The 23643-nt window shown below is 45.9% G+C and overlaps 1 protein-coding gene across 1 annotated transcript in view; it reads left to right on the top strand.

Moving 5' to 3' along the window:
• The first annotated feature begins 239 nt into the window (after positions 1-239).
• Positions 240-23643, top strand: part of NPC1 (NPC intracellular cholesterol transporter 1) — a 72022-nt gene continuing 48618 nt past the window's right edge. Inside the window, exons 1-7 of the mRNA XM_078872783.1 lie at positions 240-392; positions 12392-12538; positions 15513-15619; positions 16862-17022; positions 18118-18285; positions 21528-21780; positions 22189-22277. Of these exons, the coding sequence (XP_078728909.1) occupies positions 318-392; positions 12392-12538; positions 15513-15619; positions 16862-17022; positions 18118-18285; positions 21528-21780; positions 22189-22277 (1000 nt within the window). The 5' untranslated portion in view covers positions 240-317. The remainder of the gene's footprint in view (positions 393-12391; positions 12539-15512; positions 15620-16861; positions 17023-18117; positions 18286-21527; positions 21781-22188; positions 22278-23643) is intronic.

The following is a 23643-nucleotide window of genomic DNA, read 5'->3' as shown; positions in this document are numbered from 1 at the left end:
GCATCTCCCACTGCCGCGACTGACAGCAACCGAGCCACGTGGGTGGGCGAGGCGGCGTGACGAGCACGTGGGGGGCGGGGTGGGATGAGAGGGGCGGGGCTGCATTCACACGTGACAGCGCACAACCCCCGCGAGCGGCTGAAGGAGGCGCGTGACGCGGCGTGGGGTGTGGAGGGAAAATCACGCCACGTGACGTCATCACGCCAACGGGTTAACTGGGCGTGACGTCATCGCGCACGAACGCCGCGAGTGAAGGAAGAGAAAGAGACCTGCGGAGACGGAGATCGCGGCAGGAGGAGGCGGCAGTAGGAGGCGGCATGGCTCGGCTCGTTCTCGGGGTCGCTCTCGGGGTCGCTCTGCTCGCGGCGGCCACGGCGGTGACGCGAGGCTTGGTGAGTGGCGGGACTCGCGGGGTCGGGGTTAGAGACTGCGAGGTGGGCGCGCGACACCGGCCCTCGGAAGTGGGGCCACGGGGGTTTGAAGCCCGGCTCGTGGAGGTCTCCCTCACGGAGGTCTCCCTCATGGAGGTCCCTCCTGTCTCCTCACGGAGGTCTCCCTCATGGAGGTCCCTCCTGTCTTGTCACGGAGGTCTCCCTCACGGAGGTCTCCCTCATGGAGGTCCCCTGTCTCCTCACGGAGGTCTCCCTCACGGAGGTCCCCAGTCTCCTCACGGAGGTCCCCAGTCTCCTTACGGAGGTCTCCCTCATGGAGATCCCCAGTCTCCTTACGGAGGTATATTGTCTCCTCACGGAGGTCTCCACTCTCCTCACGGAGGTCCCCAATCTCATCATGGAGGTCTCCACTCTCCTCACGGAGGTCCCCAGTCTCCTCATGGAGGTCTCCACTCTCCTCACGGAGGTCTCCACTCTCCTCACGGAGGTCCCCAGTCTCCTCATGGAGGTCTCTCCTCGTCTCCTCGCTTCGCCTGGCCTCGAGGAGAGGGCAGATCCATCTCCGAGCGCCTCAGGAATTGTCCCAGTCAACAACAACAACAACCGCGCTAAAGGCGACCTCCACTCGCACACGTGGGCGCCAAACAACGCCAACGACGGCAAAGCCCCTCAAGGAGAGCCCAGTCCGTACAGGGGGGTTGTGAACGACACAGACAGGGGGGGGGCAGGGGTCTTCAGGGTCTCTGGCGCGGCTCGCTGCTTCGTTCCAGACGGGGGGTGGGGGCCCCGTGGCCGTGAACGCGTCCTCGACCCCCCCTCCCCTCCCCCGAAGACGGCTTACTAACAAGGCCCCCCATTCTCAACACAGGATCTGAATATTTGTGTTATACTGGAGGAATCCGATTAACTGTGAAGCTCTTTCTATCGCAGATGTCCGGTAGGTTTAGAGATGGCCAGTCGGACATTACAACAACAAACGTTACAACAGCAAACGATACAGAAGCGCAACAGGAGTGGCAAGTATCCACTGCCTGCACTGCGCCACACACTGTGCGAGTTGCCTTCGCATAGACATCGCTGGCTCGCACAACACCCGAGCAGGCCGCTTTTACACTACACCAAATACAAAGATCCCCCGTACAACCCGAACAGACTGTTTGGGCAAGTGCTGTTAGCGAGCAGCACCTATGAAGACGGCACATGAGCGGGGTGGATGGCCAACACCACGCCTGGCCGCCTTTGGTTCCCCAGTGGCGATGTTTGCACGTCGCACCAGATACTCATCTGAGGCTGAGTCGACCTAGGGGAGGCCCAGGACCGGCTCAGATAAAAGCCACCTCCATCAATCAATATACCCAGCTACTCCATTCCTGGCCGTGTTCTGATCCACCAGCTCACTGAGTTAGAGATGTTGAATGCTGTCATTCACATCCCTAACTCACCTGCCACGAACACTCAGACGACTATGTGTCACTCCACTGCCGGATGGATGAAGGTCTTCCCACCCTGTGCGGCTTGTGGTGGTTGTTTGACCATACTTCACCATACGGGCTAAGTGCTGGTTGGTGAAGGCAGAGAGCATAGACGTGGAAGCATAGTATAGTACAATAATGTATTTTACATTCAAATACTGTACACTATATTCCTTTATTTAAAAAATAGTTACATTTAATATGTATAATTAAACCTTTGAGGACCCATTCAATTAAATATTTATAAACGATGAGGTTACATGGCAGCATAATCCATTGCTCTACTTACTGGTCAAACAACTCTCAAAATCCAACAGTGGATTGACTCGGCAATGGAAAGCACGTGAGCATGTTTGTCCTCTATGTAATATCTAAAGAATGTGAGTACAGTGCTGTAATGGAGGGAGATTTAAAGTGAGTGCTTGTGTATTGCTTCCAGTGCAGTTGTCCGTGTATCTGTCCTGACGTGATGGTTAAAAGCCGTAGGGGGCTTTTTGGCACAGCGTGAAATGCTGACCACGCGGACGTTTGATGATTCGGTGTTTTTACTGCGGTAGATGACGGCATGTTTATACAGTGCAGGGTAAATTTTATTGCACTGCTTGCATCTTGTCTGCATGCAAGTCCTTCCCAGTCTGCTGTTTTGAAGCCCCCGAGCAGTTCCTGACAGCACAGCACAACTCGCCAGGGTTGTAATCTCATGCTGTGAACTATGAACTTTTTATTTTACCAGGTAAGGCCCATCGAGCTCTATAGTTATTTTTCAGAAGCTACTTCGCCACCAATGATAGCTCAACGAAGTGGCTATTGTGTGGAAATTTATAGTGGCCAAATACTGTAAACGCATGTATTTAAACCAGAGGACCCGGAGAAAAATACACGCGGCCACGGAGAGAACGTACAAACTGGGTTGGGATTGAACCCACGACATCCTGTACTACCAGGCGACGTAGTTAACATCTCACACGGTGGCACCCAACTGTGGAGCTCATACAACCAGGCTGTACCTTAATTCGCATGGCCAATAACACGGTGCATGTAATATGGTAATGTTGCTAAACTGGTTAGTATTAGCATGGTGATCTCATCATTTTCCCCATCGGTTATATCACTGGTTTATCTCATGATGATTGGCTGGTCCGGCACAGTGGTAGATGTTAATGGCTGATGTTGCGCAGTGAGCTGGGCCCTTGTCGAGTGTTCCGAGGATGTGGGGTTTTAACCGTTGTTATGTTCATGGTGAATGTGGGCAGGCTCGTACAGTAATTTTTGCTATCTGCTTTCAGACCAGGAAGTGAAGACAAGTGAGAGGAATAACACTTTGTTTCCATGGACAGTTGACTCGAGTATATCAGATTTTTCGCAGAACTCGTCGATCGACAGCCCGAGTTGGTTAAACAAAAGTAGTTTTTCCATGATTCGAGTTATCAACGCAGGTTGGGCAGGTCTTCACCAGAAATACTTCCCATTAAGACTTTTCTCCCAAAAAAAAATTGAGTAAAATACTTGTCTGTTGCTGACAAGATATCAGTGCTTGTTCATAAGAAATATTCATGGTCTTACCCCAACCCACCCTCTACTCTCATCTCACTTCAACTCTCCGCATGTTGTCTTCACTTGATCAATTAATGCCTCCTTACGAAGCCGAGTCAACCTTCCATTCCACAGGAGAGGTCGCTCCTTCTTCGCTTTTGCTCCTTGTGTCTGGAATTCTCTTCCATTTGAACTTTGTGTACTTGAGACTGTTCTTGTTCAGGTCAAGACTTAACTCATTTGTTTTAATGTGCGTATAACTAATGTGTTATCTATTTTGTATCCATTACCTGTGAAGCGTCTGGAGATGCAGTTGCATCTAAGTGCCCTATAGATGTTAAACTGTATTGTAAGATTCAATGCTCAATCAAATGATCGTGCCGTCTGCAACATTTTTAACAGATTGTTTGATGTATTTCCATTTCGTGCGACTTCTCACGTGAAGAATCCAGGCCCCCTCCCGGAGGGAAATTCGGGCTCCAACCTAAGATGGCAGCCAACTCTAATTGACTAAAAACACGGAAAGGTGGTGCCAAAAGGGGGGGGCACTCGATTTCATTCTCGAGTTCTGTAACTCGTGTAGACACACGGTGTGCCATGCCGATTAGCCAAGGCCGTTCGTCTGCCTTCAGAATGCGTCTCTTTTTATAGACCCTGTCGTGAACCCTTTGTTGGTGCCCATGATGGTATCCACAGTTGGCACTTTTCTTCTGAAGGATGTTGTCACGGATTGCCAGACCGTCGTACAGGTCAGCAGCACTGAAGCTTGATCCTTAAAGTTAGCATGCGCACCTCTGATTAGCACAGTTGGCTGTATACGGTGTGAAAGAAGTTAAACGTATATATCAGAATATTTAAATTTCTAAGATAAGTATTTTCTTTTTATTTGTGTGGGAGGGTGATCGGTTAGAAAGTAGGAAGAATAGCTGCTATATATTTGATTATGGTTCCAATTTACACTAGGAGGAGAGGGTTCTTCGGGATTTAAAATATATATATACATTATGTATTTTTCTCTGAAGGTTTTTTAAAATTCTCGTTATTCTACATGCTGGTTCCTCTTAGGGAAGTGGTAGTGTAGCAGTTAGCGCGCTTCGCTATGAACCTGTCAACCCAAGTTCGATTCCCGCTCACAGCCAACACCGGTGATGATTATCTGAACCGGTCCTGGGCCTCCCCGAGGTCGACTCAGCCTCATGAGTACCTGGTGCGCTGTGTAAAAACAGTGCTACTGGGGAGACAAAGGTGGTCAGGCATGGTGTTGGCCACCCACTCCTTCGTGTACTGTGCCAGCCTTCATAGGTGCTCGCGAACAGCATTTGCCCCAACAGTCTATTAAGGCTAAATGGGGAATCTTTGTCTTTTTTTGGTTCCTCATGGTGGTCATGTGACATACAAATGCGTGACTTTTATGTGGGGTGTTGACTGGCACTGTGGCGTGTCCACACAGCCACGTGCCTTCCCTATTCATCACGTCTCCTAGTCTATATACTGTTTTTATCCCCACTTGTGTCCATTTCTCATGGCCCTGTTCTCCCGCATGTCTCCGACACTGCAATAGGAGATGGGAAATCCAACCACATCTGGAGATTAATCGCCACAGTGGCTAGGAGAAAGCTAACCTCCTAGCCTGGTATACAGAATGCCTGAATAGTTTGATTTTGCATGTTCTCCCCGTGGTTGCATGGATTTTTCCCCTGGGTCCTCTGGTTTTGTTCCCCCTCCACATTTAGAAATGTGCATTTAAAGTATTTGGCTGCTATAAATATCCACATGATAAGCCACTGTTGAGCTGAAAAAGAGCTATGTCGCTCCGTAAACTAAAAATATTTTATTGTTTTAGTAGGTTGAGGCTTGAAAATTATTTTTCGAACACAACTATTTTATGCATTCAATCCTTCCAAGTGGATACATTTGTAGTGGGTTCAATTGAGGCGCACACTCAATCTTAGAGGCAACACGTTTATTCACTAATTCCAACAGGTAACTCTCAACTTAACTGGATAACGATAAAGGGTGGTGAAAACCACGAGTAACTATATACACTTGGAGGGGTAAACACCCCAGGTGACTATATACATGCTGGATGGGATAACTACTAAATCGGACCAGGACAACCAACACACGCTGTCTGGTCCACGTGCACGAAGGCCGGAGACCGAGGACCCACGAAGACGGAGGATTTCTTCCCAGAGATGAACAACCACAATCACCGCTGGGACTCGGCTTTTATCCGCTGGGTGAGGACATAAGTCTGGGGGTTCACCCAGTCTGTTATGTCCTCACCGAACCTCTTCCATGGGAAACTCCCTCTGGTGCTCGAGAGGCTCCGCACATACAGTACCACTCACTCTGTACTGTCGCTACACTATAGTGACATCATTTGTCACTACACATTTAAAGATTAAATTGATTGTTTTGTCTACAAACAACATTAATTGGTTTCTTGATTATTTGATTCCCCATTTCATTTTAGAAAATTAGGCATTTCATTATTGAACACAGTTCCACAGTATTGGAAATATTTTTTCTAAAGAAAAAAAAAGACTTAAAGTATTCCAAATATCAACCAATATAAGAAGTGTATTTTGTTAGGTTAACTTTTAATATGGAATTGATATGCAATCCAAATGATGAGCTTTCACAATGTACCTTGCAATGAAAGGCAACGAGGACAAACAGAAAAATGGTACATGTATTTATCTCGAGGAGAGCCTCACTTAGTCATGTGTGTTTTTTGGGAGCGGCCTGCGTTGGGATGGTTGGTCAACACCATGAATGAGTGGCATGTAAGAGGAAACCGGAGTACCCAGAGACATTGTGCACATGCCAGGGGATAACTGTCCCTGCTCTGCACAGATATATTAAATGCACAGCCAAAATCTAGTGAGCGTGATTGACTGTAGTGCCATCGCCTGGCTCGCAGAATTCACTGCCCCATGCCTACATAACCTGATGTCACTTGAGGCTCATTTGCCTCTTTTACAGACAAACTTGTGTTTGAAAGTTAAGCAAGCCCTACAAGCTTCTGATCTTAATTCAGGCACCCAGAGTGGTTCCCACATTTCACAGTGATGTGGAATTGCTGCTGGATGGGATATGCTCTTTGGCCCCCAGAGCCTGCAGTGGTCAGCATATGTTACAGTGGTTAGTGCGCTGTGCTACAAACCTGATTACCTGAGTTTGATTCCTGGCCATGGTTAATGTCGATGGCTTGAGATATCTGAACCAGTCATGGGCCTCTGCTATTCACTGAACAAGCTTGGGGAAGTATGGTCAAACAACCCCCGTAATCAATAGTGTGGGAAAGGTCTTCATCCAGCAGTAGATTAACAAATTGCTGAACACTTAACTACTGTATAGGTTCATATATAGAATGCATCCTGTATGTCACATGAGGGCCGTACGCAACCAAGTGAGGGAGGGCTTGGGATGGCACTGATGCTGGGAGGTGCCGTTGTGGTATGCGGCAGCCCGATGACACGTGCCCCGGCAGGCCGCAATTGTAGCAGGTGACACGGCCGCTTCTGGAACGAGACGACAATCTTGGCCGCCGCTGCTCGTCCGTCCGTCGCGCAACACCGTCACTCCGGTCGCCACCACCCCGAGTTGATGCGCATGCCAAAAGGGGCTCCTCTCCATCCGGTGGCCCCGGCTCCGTGTGGGACACGGCACATGTCACCAGCGCCCTGTCCCGTTGTAGAAGTTGCTGGACTTCGATGCATTTAGCAACTTTAAGAGACGAGACGTCATCATCTTCGGCTGGAAGGATGGTGTGGAGGGTTTTCGCCAAGGCCAGCAGTCTCTCGAGGACCAACACGTCGATTCCATCGTCCATTTTAGGGAAGGCGGCTTTCGCTAAAAGCGCACTATGGAAGGCGAGGGCCGACTCGGTTTTCCCCCTTCCGTCGCGTGGCGAATTTGTGGTGCGTGTTCGCCGGAGGCTCGTAAATAGACGCCATCTGGTCGAAAGCTGACGTCGGAGAGCCGGGATGTCCATCGGCGCCGACAGCGCGTCTTCAATTTTGGCGGGCTCCGCGCCAGCGACAAAATGGCAGCCGAATGCACGGGCTGCACCGCCGAGTTTCCCGCCTGCTGCGAAAATAGCGGTGGAGTCGCCATCCACGAGCGGCATCGCCGCTCCCTCTTTCACCTGGTGATCGTGGGATTGATCTCCGCGAGGAGCGAAGCCGCAGCGTAGAGGAGCTTTGTGAGGCGACTGTGCGCCTCCCGGAGGGTTGCCTCTGCCAACGGAGAAGCGTCAAGTGGCCGGCTGGCGCCCTGCTCCGCTGGCAGCGTCTGCCCCGCATCCTCCAGAGCTGTAGGCGGCACGAGGTCCTCATCCTCGCTGTCCGACGTCCTGGCACGTGGTCTGTGACGTGTAGACATAGTCTACTGCTAGCTGTATAGACTAGCGTGTTGGCCACTTCCGACACCAGTTGTATTGAGTCCAACTGAGTCGCAGACGTTATTATTTAGAGGCAACACATTTATTTATCATCAACATGTTAACACAAAGGGGTAACTGCCCCTTTACCAGATACAGCCTAGGGTGGTGACCACCCAGCTAACTCCACTATACATCGGAGTTACAGCTACGAAGGATCGGGCCCTCATTTGGGTCCCCGACCGCGTGTTGATGCCTCGTAGGACGTATAGCTTCCAGGTTGTAGACGTAGAGCTTCCAGCTTGTCGAATGCAGTGCCTCCGGTCCCTCTCAGGGTCCCACCTTATATCCTCTCGGGTCGGGGCCGCTCCGCCCTCGGCCCCGCCCACCTTCTCGAGCGTTCTAGCTCCCTCTCAATCCCTCTCGAGAGCTCTCCCTGGACACATGATTACCCCCTAGCCCGCCCACCTGGGGCCTTCTCTGTAGACACTCCAGATCACTTGTCTACGGGGTCAACCAGAGTGCCATGGCCCGGGGCAACCCTGCCCCTGGGCTGACACTCTCCCGCTCCCCCTTGTGGGAGCCCCACTACATGCTATGTGTGGTGTCCGCGCTATTCCAGCGCTCACCAAGCCCCGCTAGGGCTGGTCCTACACTCGCCTACAGGGTGTACGCGATGACGGTGCATCGCACACCGTGCTATGCTAAAGCCGGCATCACACAGCAACCCACCGGGTGGTGTCCGCGATGTTGGGACATCGCACGCCACGGCCCTCCCGGTCTGGCACCATACAGTGACATACCCGATGTCACTGCAGTACAACATTCAGCAATAAATGTAAGAGCTCTTTGGGGCAGGCGACATCATCGCACGCCTTGGGGCGCCTCCCTTCTCCACAAAGTCATTACGCGTGACATCACCTCACGATGTCGTGCGCATGTAAAGTCATCTCGTGTGGCTTAGAAGGTAACTCATTGCATTTAGACAAATGCGTGTTTGCAAGTATTACAGAAGCCATGCATGTGCATGGTTTTTCTTCCGTATTTAAGGAACGATTGTTAGTGATAACAAGGCTATGAGTAATTCCTCAAAAGGGAACTCATAAACGGTTCACTCGTTGCTTTAGAACCGCAACAAAGGGCAGACGCGTAACCTTTTATGGTTATGGTTACAATAACCAGCTATAATAGGCTTGTATGTAAATCCAAGTTGGGTATGGCATTATAAATAATTTTACATAGTGTTTTGTGACCAAACTTTTTTTTATTGCTGAAGCTCTACTGACCGATATAACATATACAAAACAATTATTAATCTCTTGCAGTTATTGCTGCTCGTTAATACTCTCCGCACAAGGAGAGTTTAAAGTTTCCACGCTTCTTTGTTAAAGCTCAACACTCAAGAGAGCCACACTGGCAGGCTTAGGAGTCGTTTGTATACGTTTTATTAACCACCCCTCCGTGTTCACCAACTTATATCGGATGCCCATGAGATGGTAACAAATATCCAGATTTTGCGCGTATAAAACACACGTGTGTTTGTGCATGTGTAGTGGCATACATTACTAATGTAGCAGCATGGCACTGGCTGCTGGTAGGGAAGGGGATCTGCGGCTAACAACAGCCCTGACGTCAGCAGGCCACGTGACACACCAGAGGGGTATCTAGGTGAAAGGTCACAGAAGGGGCACACCAAGAACAGTTGGTAGGTTCTAGAAAGGGGGCGTGGCTGGGGGCGGAGCCAGGCCACGCTGACAGTATAAGACGGGCCCCTGTAGGGGACCTCGGGGTTGTCGTATGGAGTGGGATCCCCGTCGTGCTGCTGAAGTCTTCACCATTCTTCTCGTCATCTTCATCCTTCTTGTCATCGTCTCCATCTTCACCATCTCGGGGCGTCACCAGTCAGGCAGCCTACCAACTGTCCTGACTGAGTAACGTCGCTGATCATAGATGGACTCATTATAAAAGTGTTAACCTCGATGGTGCTTGTTAATAAACAAGTGCCTCCAACTCTTAGTGTCTCCGAGTTAGTCATACACATGCATATGTAACGCCTAATTATCATTCATGTACTCATTTAATTAAGGTCTGAGTATTGTAATCACAGTATGTATGGTCTCTCATTTACACTCGTCGAGGTCGTTGGGGCACCATGTTTGGAAGCTTAGGTTGTGATCTGTGGTTAACTCCTTCCAGTCTGAAACGTTCTCAATCAAAGTCGTCCTTGGGGACCTTCTGTTACGAGTCTTCTTGATGGTCGCTTGTAGGATCGTTTTGGATAGGTTTCTGGATTGATGTCTACACAACTTACGTTTTTTTTTCTGTTCACAGTGGTTATAAGTATTTAATTATATCCAGATTTAGTAGTAACTGTGCTCCATACACATTCACTAGTCTTGTGTGATTTATAAAATTTTGAAATGTTTATTTTATTTTTATAGCCTGTATTATTTTATCATCAGAAATGTGTACATAAACTAAATTAAAACTTTTTATTTTACCAGGTAAGGCCCACTGAGCGATATTGATCTTCTTCAGAAACGACCTGGCTACAAATGATAGCTCAATGAATTCGCTTATCATGTGGAAATTTATAGCAGCCAAGTATTCCCAACGCATGTTTATAATTGTGGAGGGAAAAACCTGAGTATCCTAAGAAAAATCCATGTGCCCACGGGGAGGACATGCAAACTCCAAGTATACAGGGATCCGGGTTGAGATCAAACCCACGACCTGTATAACAGGCGAGGTGGTTAACATCTTCCCACTTTTGTATACGTAACAATAAGTGTGGCAGTGTTTGTAATGAATTGGGGGAGAGTGGGCAGTGTTTAAGGACTTACTCATTGGGTTTGCATATTTAACAACAGGGAGTGTTTTTAGGGTACATAGTCATTGTTGATGGTGGGAGCGATAGGCGTGTGCAATGTGTGTATTGGACTAGCAAGAGCATTGAGAGTCTGGCACGGTCTGGCACAGCTAGGACCTTTCGGGGACCAAAGGGCATTTAATCATATTTAGGGGCCGCTTTTCAAAGTGTCTCCCTGCCAGATGGAGTAATAATGGGTTGGCACATCTTTCTTAGAGCCAATGCCAGAACATCTACATTCCCATAGTGGAAACCAGGTTCCATAGACTGACTACTATTGACTACCCAAAAAGTAGTCCTAGTTCTATGACTCCAGTGGGATTATAGGCTAAGGCCCCTGACTGATTTAAACGTATGACCTTAAACCATAAAAGGCACTCCCAAGTCTGAGTTGTATCTCATTGTTCAGCTGAAGTGTCTTTTCCCTGCATTAGATTTTCTAACTGAAAAAGGTAAAAATCTTCTTGGTTCTTTCGGTAAAGTCACGTAGAAGGGAAGTAATAAAATAATAAAAATTTAACATAATAAAATAAAATAATTCTCACGACGTTTCGGCTACAACGCAAGCAGCCGTCTTCAGGTAAGGCCCTGAAGACGGCTGCTTGCGTTGTAGCCGAAACGTCGTGAGAATTATTTTATTTTATTATGTTTTATTTTTATTATTTTATTACTTCCCTTCTACGTGACTTTACTGAAAGAACCAAGAAGATGAATCCCTGCAGTCACGAAAGCTTTAAATCGAAAGGTAAAAATGTTGAGTCATATTTGCTAACCACAGTGCCACGAGGCTATAGTTTTTTTTTTTAAATATGAACAAATCTGTATTGAGTGTGGGGACGCGAATAGACAAACTGCTAGCTTCAATAACCTGTGCAGCTCGCGAGGCTCCATCTTGTGGTGCTCCACCATGCTCCATCCTAGTCTCCTGCTTTTCTCAATATTGACATCATCTCCAGCTTTATTAATGTTGACCATCACGCCTGTGCTGATGACACTGGCTCATCATTGCCATTGACTTGACTGCGATACACTGCACTACTCCTTACGCGGTTGTCTGGCTTGATCACCTGAATGTGAAATTCTGGTTGTTAGTCTGCATCTACGTCAGCCATACAAAAGAGAGATTGCCATTGACTCCGTTAACTTAATCTCTTTATCAAATCTCGGATCCAGTAATGACGCAGTCTTGTCCTCAATTCCAAACTCCGTGAATTTTTCCCTGACCACCTCAACCCTCTCATCTCACTGCTGCCCTGCCTGTCTTCTCCTCCCTCACCTCTCCCCTCCCCTCCCATCTCACTGCTGCCCTTCCTGTTCTGTCCTCCCTAACCTCTCTCCTCCCATCTCACTCTACTCCCCTCCACATACACTCTCTGCTCGAGCAACCAATGCTTACTGTGGAAGCTTTCAGTCAATCTTTCAGTGGGAGATAGCTCATTCTCCACTGTTGGCCCCAGAGCCTAGAACTACGTTCCCCCTGCCATCCATGCTCTCGACTTCCTTGCCTCTTCAAATCCAGGTTTAAGGCCTTCCTTTTTTCCTCTGCTGATAAATGTCTGCAAAATAGAAATGCCCACTGTTTTTGTACAGAATCGTGAGATGCTGTTGCAAGTTGTGATACGAATCCAATCTATGTTGTCTTATTAACATTGTATTCTGACTGTATTTTTTTGTTGGTGCAGGTGATGATGAAATCTGTTTTGTCCCAACGTTTTTACTCGTCTTCTTGTTTCGACAGGAACAAGATAGGAACCAGGTGCACTTGCCCAATTACTGTGTGTGGTACGGAGAGTGTGGATTGAATCCACAAACCCAGAAGGCTTACAACTGCTTCTACAATGGCACGGCTAAGCCTCTTCCTCACGAAGGCTACGAACTCCTCAAGGTAAATGGCTGCACCAACAAATCTGGCTGTCCTCACATAATGGGGGAAATGAAATTCGCCGTGAGAATCTGTAATGAGGCAGAGTAGCTTACTCTTTTGTTTTGGTAACATATTGAACACCGAAGGAGATGACTTTTTTTGTATTTTCTTAACACCAAAGCGAAATACGGTATGTTCTCCTATAAGGCGCCAGTTGGGTACCTGAAGAACACCTTGTTATGAAAAAAATTGCGTTATTATAAATACAGTAGACTCTCGATTATCTAATGATGGTGAGGACAGCCGCGGATTATTTCTACATCACAGGACCACGAGATATCAACAGATTTCAGAGGCCTTCCTCTAGAAGTGGATTGATCATGGCTGATGATTTGTTTATTAAGGTCTTAAAGAATATGACTTAACTTTCGTGACTGCAGGAATTCATATTCTTTGGGTCTTTCGGTAAAGCCACGTAGATAGAAAAATATCATGACGTTTTGACCGCAATGCAAGCAATCGTCATCAGGTGAAAAAATAAGGAGAGAGCTGCTGAGGCAGGATGTTATAAAGGTTTTAGATGGGTGTAGCCCAAGGGTCATAAGCGAAGTGGGCGGGGCTAGTGATAAAATTTGCATGTAAATGTAAGATCGGAGAGAGCTGGGCAACCTCCACGACTACGAAGCTGCGGAGGTGGCCCTTGTATTGTGAGAGATTAGTATGTCAATGTAAGATCGTAGAGCCACTGCCACATCAAGGGAAACGAGCAACGGTGGCTGTGTTAGTGAGACATTTAACCTGTTAATGTAACGGCATTTAACTTGTTAATGTAACACCAGAGAGTCGAAAATAACTACTAAACATCACAGCCAGTTATGACTTAGCCTGGTTAATAACGTCCTTCCAATGATTGCTCAGTTTGTACCCATCTTGGTTGAAATTGTGTCTGTGTTTATATATCTGGATGGCTTCATGAACGAATCTTTGCTGATAGCCAGTGGGTTTGCAGAGTACCTTCGTCTTGGAAAAATCTATTTAGTTTGTGCCCACAGCATTAAAACAATGATCACCCACCATGTTTCAGATCTGCCTTATGTTCACGAACACGGTCAGAGACATGTCGCTTAGTTTCCCCAATGTAACTACTGCCACAGACACAGCTTAGTTTGTAGACGCCGGGGTATTGCATGTCAGGGATAATATCCTTTACAGATAGGATCATATCACAAATTTGATGTACTGTGTTGAATCAAACCTGGATATTGTGTTTGCTCATGATCTTGGAAATATTTTTGACCCCTGCTATGTATGGCAAGGTGATGGTTTTTATTGGTTCGTCAGATGGTTCTTTCCCAACGGTTGGGGTGATAGCTTTATGGATTGTGTAGTCTGAATATCCATTCATCTTGAGGGCTTGGTATATGTGTTCCAGTTCACTGGCTAGGTGGTGATGGTCAGAAATACATCGAGCTCTATGGTGTAGAGTTTTGATGAGGAAATTCTTCTGGGATGGATGGTGGTGGGAGTGAGATTTTAGGTAGGCATCCGTATGGGTGGCTTTCCTGTAGACAGTGTCCCATTGAGCCATCTGGTCTCTTTTCGATGAAAACATCCAAGAATGGTAACTTGCCGTCCTTTTCCACCTCCATGGTGAATTTGATGGTTGGGTGTATGGAATTGATGTGGTTGAGGAATTGGTTCAGAGCTGGTCGGCCATGTGGCCAGATGACGAACGTGTCATCTACGTACCTCTTCCAAAAGGAAGGACGTAGGGTGGATGCCTGGATGGCATCTGTCTCAAAATTTTCCATTAAAATATTGGCTACAACTGGAGATAAGGGAGAACCCATTGGGGTACCTTCAGCTTGTTTGTAGAATGTTCCATTCCAGGTGAAATAAGTGTTGGTGAGGCAGTGTCTAACCAGGGCCGGTACATCAGCATTCAGTCCTTATTGGACCAAATCTTCAATGATTGCGATGGTATCAGGAACAGGAACTTTGGTAAACAAAGATACTACATCGTAACTGACAAGCAAATCACCCTGGAAATAGTGAGATGTCCTTAATTAACAATACCAAGTGAGCTGAGTTGAGTACAGCTGAGGTGGTATTACCAGTGAATGGTTGTAAGGTCTCAGACAGAAATTGGGCCAGTTTGTAGGTGGGTGAGTCAATGGTGGAGATGATAGGCCGAAGTGGTGTATCTTTTTTATGGATTTTTGGTAAGCCATAAAATCTGGGTGGTCTAATAATAGCAGAGGGTTTCAAGGAAAGCCGCTCGGTTGGTTCGATTTAAAGATGTCGAATCAGTGATTATATTGTTGGTTTTCATAACCAGGCGGTTGGTGGGATCTCTTGATTTTGGTATAGCTACCATCATTAAGTAGGTACTGAATTTTGTTGTTGTATGTCGTTTTGTCCATGATGAATGGCATTGCCCTTGTCAGCTGTGAGGATGACTGTCATATCTCTTTTTTTAGTTGAGAAAGCTCAAAACACTCATCTTTACTGATGTTGCTAATAGGTGTCTTAGCGTTTTTGAGGATTGCAGCGATTTCCGATCTTGCCATGTCTGCAGGAATGTGTCTCAAACCCTTAAGGGCTACGTCAACCTGGGCAATGATATCATCAACTGGGATGTGTTTAGGGGTGACTGCGAAATTCAACCCTTTAGCTAGAACCGATTTTAGGCTGTCGGAAATTGGGTTGTTACTCTGATGGATAACAATCTTGTCACCGTCTAACTTTTTAACCTTTAGAACATCCTGCCTCAGCAGCTCTCTCGCTATTTTTTCACCTGATGACGATTGCTTTCGTTGTGATCGAATCATCGTGATATTTTTATAATTTTTTCTATCTACGTCGCTTTACCGAAAGACCCAAAGAATATCTTAAAGAATATGTATTTCAGGTGGTGAGTACCGACTGAGTGTGACAAACATTCGGGAAGCAGCGTCGTGGGGTAACACTGAGCACGTGTGCGATCCCGCTGCAGGAGCTGTGTCCCAGCATGGTGCAGGAGAACGTGTCCACGTGCTGCGACGTCAAGCAGCTGAGAACCCTCAAGGAGAACATGGCGGTGCCCTTGCAGTTCCTGTCCAGGTAGTGGACCTGCCGAGCACATCCGTCACTGCCCAACAGTAAACTAACTAGTAGTAGGTTTTTACCTTTTTAAACTGGTACAAAACTGACACCTTTATTCAAGGCATCATGTTTGCAATAACCACAACACAAGTAGTCAAAAAAGCAACAACAAAAAAAGCAACTCTGATAATGATAATAATATGCACTGTCCTTGAAGTTGATTGGTCCACACCCGAGACGGCTTTCTTTAGAGCCTAGTCCCCATTGGTGGTGGACCAGATGACACCAGAAGGCGTACAACTCAAACACAGTGCAATATCAGAGTATTGAGAGCTCGGGGGAAGCATTTACTCTATGAGATCTCTTTTACCAGTGGCAAAATATAGTAGTAGGTTTTTACCCTTTTAAACTGGTACAAAACTGACACCTTTATTCAAGGCATCATGTTTGCAATAACCACAACACAAGTAGTCATAAAAGCAAACAAAAAGAAGCAACTCTGATAATGATAATAATATGCATTGTCCTTGAAGTCGATTGGTCCACACCCGAGATGGCTTTCTTTAGAGCCTAGTCCCCATTGGTGTTGGACCAGATGACACCAGAAGGCGTACAACTCAAACACAGTGCAATATCAGAGTATTAAGAGCTCGGGGTAAGCATTTACTCTATGAGATCTCTTTTACCAGTGGCAAAATATAGTTTTGTACCAGTTTAAAAGGGTAAAACCTACTACTATATTTTGCCACTGGTAAAAGAGATCTCATAGAGTAAATGCTTACCCCGAGCTCTCAATACTCTGATATTGCACTGTATTTGAGTTGTACGCCTTCTGGTGTCATCTGGTCCAACACCAATGGGGACTAGGCTCTAAAGAAAGCCGTCTCGGGTGTGGACCAATCAACTTCAAGGACAGTGCATATTATTATCATCAGAGTTGCTTCTTTTTGGTTGCTTTTTTGACTACTTGTGTTGTGGTTATTGCAAACATAATGCCTTGAATAAAGGTGTCAGTTTTGTACCAGTTTAAAAGGGTAAAAACCTACTACTATATTTTGCCACTGGTAAAAGAGATCTCATAGAGTAAACTGACTACTTCGCAGTTTAAGCCTGTAGCTGCATTTGCTCGAAAGGTCGATTATTTGTCTTTAGCAAGGTCGATTATTTGCCTTTAGAATGTATTATATATAGAGAGAGATTTCGTACATTTATAATGCTAACTGCCTTTAATGATGAGAATGTACGTATGGTGTGTTGCAGATGCCCCTCCTGCTTCTACAACTTAATGACCTTTTACTGTGAGCTGACGTGCAGCGTCAACCAGAGCACTTTCCTCAACGTCACACAGACCGAATACTCCAAAACCACAGGGATGAGCATCACCAGACTTCAATACTACATCTCTAAAACCTTTGCAAATGGTGAGTTCATGGGAATTTTCTGTTTGTTTACTTCCAATTGGAGATCTTGTTGAGTGGACATTTAAATGGTCACGGTTGTAAGACCCTTTCTCAGCCCATTGCTGAATGAAGATCTCCCTCTTGTGGTGGAGCGGTGGTACAGTTGTTAGCGTGGCTGACAGTGGCGAGTGACATCCAAGCTGGTCCTGCGCAACCACTTCACCAACCCGCACTGATCAAATGGTTATGTATGTTTAACTTCTTTCACACACTACATAGCCAACCGTGCTAATCATATGTGACAGGTTATTGTACAGTTAATTACAATCCAATATTTGTACGGGTAAAATAACATCCTCGTCCTTCAGATTGCATAACTCAACCTTCAGTTTAAATCATGGTCAGAGGTCGACTTGACTCTGAAAAAATAACTTCCACTTTGTAGGAAGTCAACAGTTTTCTTGGCCATAAATTCACTTGGAAGAAAAACATAAACCCCTTGTTCTGAAGTAGAGGTTATATGGGGGTCGGGATGCCGGTTGAGGGGTGAGGAGTTGACAGTGGGTGGGGTAAGAGGTCAGGCAGTGCCTGAGGGTTTCGATAGACCAGTTTGTTATTGTGCATTTTTTGTTCATTTATTTTTCTAGAACTGAAACAGAGCAGTAATGTGACTGTGGGGTATTTTGACTTTGTGGAGTTTAAGGCAAGACTTCTCAACCTTGTGATCTCTGTGGATCCCTAAAGGGTTTAATAACACAAATATACTTTTAGTGACGCAAGATTAACCCAAATGTTGGTCTGCAGATCTCTTACCTGGAGGAATATTTTGTTATGATATTTCTTCTGTAATTATTGTTTACATGCATCTGCTAATGTGAAGTTACGCATGTGTGTTGATTTCCGTACCGTGCGTAGCAGGCAATGTAAACAAAGTACACCACCTATCATTTTCGGTGTTCCTATCGACTTATCTCGAGCTCCTTGTAGTTGGAGTCCTTTCCACCACCAGTGGTGTGCGCAAGTTAAATTTGCAGGGCTGCATCTTTACTCATGGCAAAATTCCTGTAATGCGATCGGTTTCGCCGCTCAACGCCGTGCGCTGGCCCGCTTTTGCAGGGATGTTCAACTCGTGCAAGGACGTGACATCGCCCTCCAGCAACGACAAGGCCCTGGGGCTGCTGTGTGGGCGCGACGCCAAAGACTGCAATGCCACTAACTGGATTGAGTACATGTGCAGCACGAGCAATGGGCAGACCCCCTTCCAGATCGACCCCGTCTTCACCGGTACCCTGCACACAGCAATCGCACTGCATTTGCGCATCATCTGTACGTTTGAAATGAGATGCAGGTCGCTCGGTTTGCGTGTAAAAGCACTCTTTGAGACGCCCCGGCCTATAAAGGACACTCTGTCAAAAACATATCTTTATCTTCGGATCGCTGTGGAAATCTTATAGAACACGGTGAGGCCTGGAAGCCGGTTTTAGGGTGGAGCGGTGGCGCAGGTATTTTTATTCACGAACACAGTTGCTGAGTAGTACCCCAAAGGTCCAAAACGTCAAGTGGCCACCAGCAAACAGAACTATTAAAGTCATAATGGGTGACAGTCGACACATTTTTGTAAATTGAGCAAGGTTATGGGAACTTGGAAAAATATCCTGTGGGACAGAATTCCCAAGTTTGTGCAAACCTGGCAAGCGGAGTTTGTTTGCTACTGTCAGTGGTGTATGATATTCAAACTGTTTCTGGGCTTTTGCCTTCACCAACTTTCACCAGTATGGTGAAGGTTGGTGAAACCTCCTCCATGACCGACAGTGTGGGGGAGGCCTTCATTCAACATTGGATTGACAGAGAGCTGTACAGGCGTCCCTTGCATTATGTGCGCGACATGCGTTCCTGAAAAGCAGCACGCAAGTCGGGGGTGCATTACCGAAGAAAAATTTAGTTATTCATTTAATAATTTTAGCCCTGGATTTACAAAATATGTATAGATGTAATACTTCATGATATTAACATTACAAACAAATACTTAAGAAGTTTAACAAATACCCATAATTGATATAAAAAAGATTATTACATACAAAGATTACTTAATGAGGAGTATCTTCAGTGCTTCTTGAACGCTTCCATGGGCCACTTGCTGCCCAGACCATAATGCTGGGCGTTACCTTAACGCAGGGACGCCATCAGAAATGGATTTTTTTACTTTGACTTTTCATCATTGAACAATAATGTTAATTTAAAAAATTTAATAATGACTATTTTTGGGGTTTTTTTCTTGAGCATGTAACTGTGAAACCCACAGCATAAGTGTGAAGTATGTCCCTAAATTATGAATCGCGTAACTGCGAATTTGCATTATTGGGGAGTTGTGTAACGTGGGGGAAACCTGTTCTCAACATTGTAGCTTCGTGGAACGCACTGCCAGTTTCTGTGTAGTGCATTTAATAAACATGATTCTTTATGGAGATGAGCTTGTGAGCTAATACATTCATGGAGAGCCCCATTTATCAAACAAATTATATTATCCAAATGGACAAATTGTCTTAATCACTTTCAGCTAAAAATATTTTCACCTTTCCAAAATTAATCGATCTCTCTTTAGACTTGCTATGCGCTGTGAGTAAATTGCAGTTTTATGATTTCCATGGAATGGGAACTAACAAACAGATTATAAATTAAATGTCATCTTCCCAATCGTGCAACGATGAACAGCAACTGGACTCTATGCATCATGTACAGTACTCAACAACACTTGTCTTTTCTGTTAAAGAGCCATGTTCAATTAGTTTCACAAGGAGCTACAGGGAAAAAATTGTGCTCAATTCCAGGTCAAACACTTGGAACTTATGTCTTTTGTAACCAGCTCGGCATGTCGGTCAATTGCACTTCATTGACGGCTTCGAGATGAGGAGACTGTGCCTTGAAATGGCACCATCGCTTGGCGTGACGGGCGCATCGTCGTAATGCACCGCTGCAGCCTCCTGACACGCAGCTGGCTCTCGCCACAAATTGACGCCAAGTAGATAACCAGCGATTATTGTCGGCATATTAATTGGATAGTTAAATTTTCTCTCCACAACACTGAAATATTGCTGCTGCACTTGTTAAGCAATGTTAAGTGACTTCAATAGTACATTATACTGGTAGGAACGAAGTGGACCAGACACCAATAGATTATATCGTCCGTCCGTTTGTCCGTCCGTCCGTGTAGCAACATCGCCCCCTACTGCAAACACTTGGCATGACCCTACAAAAACCTTTAGACTCAGTGACGCTATCCTGGCTAAACAAGTGTAACATTCCCTTATAATTCCCTCAGATAGCTTTTAATTAAAACATTTAAATTAATGAGGCTTTCCTGGCTAAACACGTGTAACATTCCCTTATAATTCCCTGAGTTAGCTTTTAATTAAAACTTTTAAATTAAATAAAAAACTCACAGCACCCTAATAATTCCCTGAGATAGCTTTTAATTAAAACTTTGAAATTAAATAAAAAACTCACAGCGCCCTAAAGTCTACAGCTAGGCCTAAAGCCTAGAACTAGGCCTGAAACTCTCCCTTCGTATTGTACCCCCGCGTGTGTGAAAGGGAGTTAATGTTTAACAATGTTACATTCCCTCATGTTTTTAAATAGAAACATTTAAATTTAAAGCTTTTACATAAATCATTAAAACATTTAAATAAAAAATTAACTCACAGCGCCCTAAAGCCTACAGCTAGGCCTAAAGCCTAGAACTAGGCCTCAATCTCTCCCTTCGTATCGTCCGATTAGGTGTAGCAACATCGCCCCCTACTGCAAACACTTGGCAGGACCCTACAAAAACCTTTTGACTCAGTGGGGCTTTCCTGGCTAAACAAGTGTAATAATACATTATGTTTATATTCTTTGGTTATTCGTTCCTACCAGCCCACCCCGCAGGGTCCTGTTCTTGTGAATCAGATTTACCTTTTAAAATATGTATTTGGTAATGTGTGATATGGTTAGTTGTATCTAGTTTCAATGGGAAATCTGTTTTACTTTTAGGGAGTGCTTTCTTCAGTAAGATTCACTTGCTACCTTGACACGTTGATAATCACAGTAATAATACACAACATTGGGATAATGAAATAAATTAACGTGCTACTCGTGTGCCGAGATTAGTAAATGTGCGTTGTCTCCACAATCACAAGACCATGCTACTTTAAACCACATGGTGCGAGTCACTTCATAGTCGCACACCAACTAATTTCCCAAGGATGGGTTTAACTATACGAGCCCACCACCGCTGGTGGGTCGTGGGAGGTGGGGGGTCTGTTCTGGCTTAACGTCTGATATAAATAACGTCAAGAAAGCAGCTTGTGGTATGCACGTATGTATGTTGCACTTCTTTCGCACCATACGTAACCAACCGTGCTAATCGGAGGTGTGGGAAATTTAATAATTTAAAAGTGCAATGCTCCAGTGGCTTCCTAAGCTCCAGTGGCACTAGGAATGCCGGCGTTGGCAGTGCGCGTGACCGCGAGTGCCTTGTTGCTGTCGTGCAGATGTGCCTGTGGACCCCATGGTGCCCATGAACGTAGCAACACTCGGCTGTAACGAGTCTGCAGATGATGACACGGGGCCGTGCTCTTGCCAAGACTGCGCGTCGATGTGTGGGCCCAAGCCACAGCCACCCCCCACCCCTCCTCCTTGGACCATCTTTGGCTTGGATGCCATGGTTGTCATCATGGCCCTCAGCTACATGTCATTCCTCTGGATCTTCTTAAGTATCGTCGTCTGCATGTTCTGCTATTGGAGGTACGCACTGGAATTTCGTGCCCATAAATGGAACGTGTGGTTGCCAATTAAGTTTCTGCCGTTCGTAATTACAGATATGAGAATGGTGCAATATCAGCTGCTATGGTTAATGTTGATGTGGGTGATTATTTCTCTTACATTAAACGGATTGTGGTGACAATAATTAGTTTCGCATTTGGGTATCGTCTACAGGAGAGGGAAATTTGGGGTGTGCTTTTAACCAATTAAGTTATTTGCAGGTAATTTTAAGTTTGGAAAATTTTCACTGTGACACCAGGACACATGGTCAACTCCTTTTCGAATATCGTAAAAGGGACCTTGACCCTTTTTCTTCTGGCCAGTGACATTGAGTGATAATTTGAGGCCAATTTGTACCTTTATTTGACGTGTGTGACTTTGCGTTCGCAGCAATCCCGTGGGGGCCGAGTCGGACTACGTTCCCATCTCGCACACCACCAAAGCGAGCAACACCATCAACGGAGACCCCAGCCCCAACGGTGGGGAACGACTCATGCACCCCCCCACTCCCATCCCGCCCCCTACAGCAGTGCCAAGATGTTAACTCCCTCGCCTGGTATGCAGGAGTTCGTTGCTCCAATCCTGACCCTGACTCCTGCTGTATATTTGGAGTTTGTGTGTCTTTCTCTCTGTGGTCGTGTGGAATTTTTTCCGAGTCCTCTGGTTTTTCCCTCCACATTTATAATCAACGTGCGTTTTAGAGTATTTGGCTGCTATAAATTTCCGCACGATAGGCCATTTCATTGAGCTATCATTTGTGATAGCCAGGTCGTTTCTGAAAAAGCTATGTAGCTCAGTGGGCCTTACCTGGTAAAATAAAGAAAATTGTTCAGTTTATTGTCACATGCTATCCTTTGCTGAAATTACCGGGTGGCTACTCAAATCTTTTCCACTCAAGTAGACGAACACCGCACCACCTCCGATTTAGCACGGTTGGCTACGTACGGTGCAAAACATGTTTCAACATACACAAATGCTAAACTTAGATTTCCAAGCTACTTGGCTTGCCATATGGGTACATGCAAATTAAAGCTTAACCGACTCAATTCACATGTTGGCTGCTGTTCCAATTCTAAAATCACAATGCTCTTCTGAGAATCGAATACAATCCCATGTTTGTCTCGTTCATACAGATGTGTTCACTGTATCAACCTAAATATTACACCAGCATATCCTTTGCATAGAAATTGTATGAATTGTAAGTTTTCACGCAGATAATTAGTTGAGACTGGAAAGTGAACGGGCGACCGCCACACATTAAACGAGTATTACGGGCGTTGTGGGCGGCATCTAGCACTCGATCACAACCCGTTGTTGTATTGTACTTCCATGTTCCCTGCCTTCACCAACCCGCACTGCCCAGTGCTGTGAAATGTGGTCCAATAACCCTCACGATTTGCACGGTGTGGGGAGGCTCTCATCCAGCAGTAGATTGACCAGGGGCTGCACGCACGTGTACATTAAACATTTTATTTTAAACCGTTTCACTCGGCCAGTCGTGCATTCCCATGTAAAACATACAGGTTTTCTTTTACAAACAATTTTATTCTTTTGTTCGTCTTTCTCCTTAGAATGTTAATGTATGGTGCATTTGTAATGGGTTCCGGAGACACTTGTAGAGGTAACTTCTTTATTACAATACAACACTCCAACAGTCCTGATACTCTTGTTACAGCCTAGGTACACAGCCTAGGTACACAGCCTAGATACACTACTCTGGCTACGCTCTGGGGTCCTCCGGCTACAATTACCCTAGGGGAGGCTACCTGACCCGACCCAGCCAAGGTGCGGGTCTGGACTCTGGCTTCCTCGGAACTCGCCCTTACAAGGACGTAGAGCCGGGAG

The sequence above is a fragment of the Lampetra fluviatilis genome, chromosome 2 (assembly GCF_964198595.1).
Source record: "Lampetra fluviatilis chromosome 2, kcLamFluv1.1, whole genome shotgun sequence".
Lineage (NCBI taxonomy): Eukaryota > Metazoa > Chordata > Hyperoartia > Petromyzontiformes > Petromyzontidae > Lampetra > Lampetra fluviatilis.
This window is presented reverse-complemented; position numbering and strand designations above follow the sequence as displayed.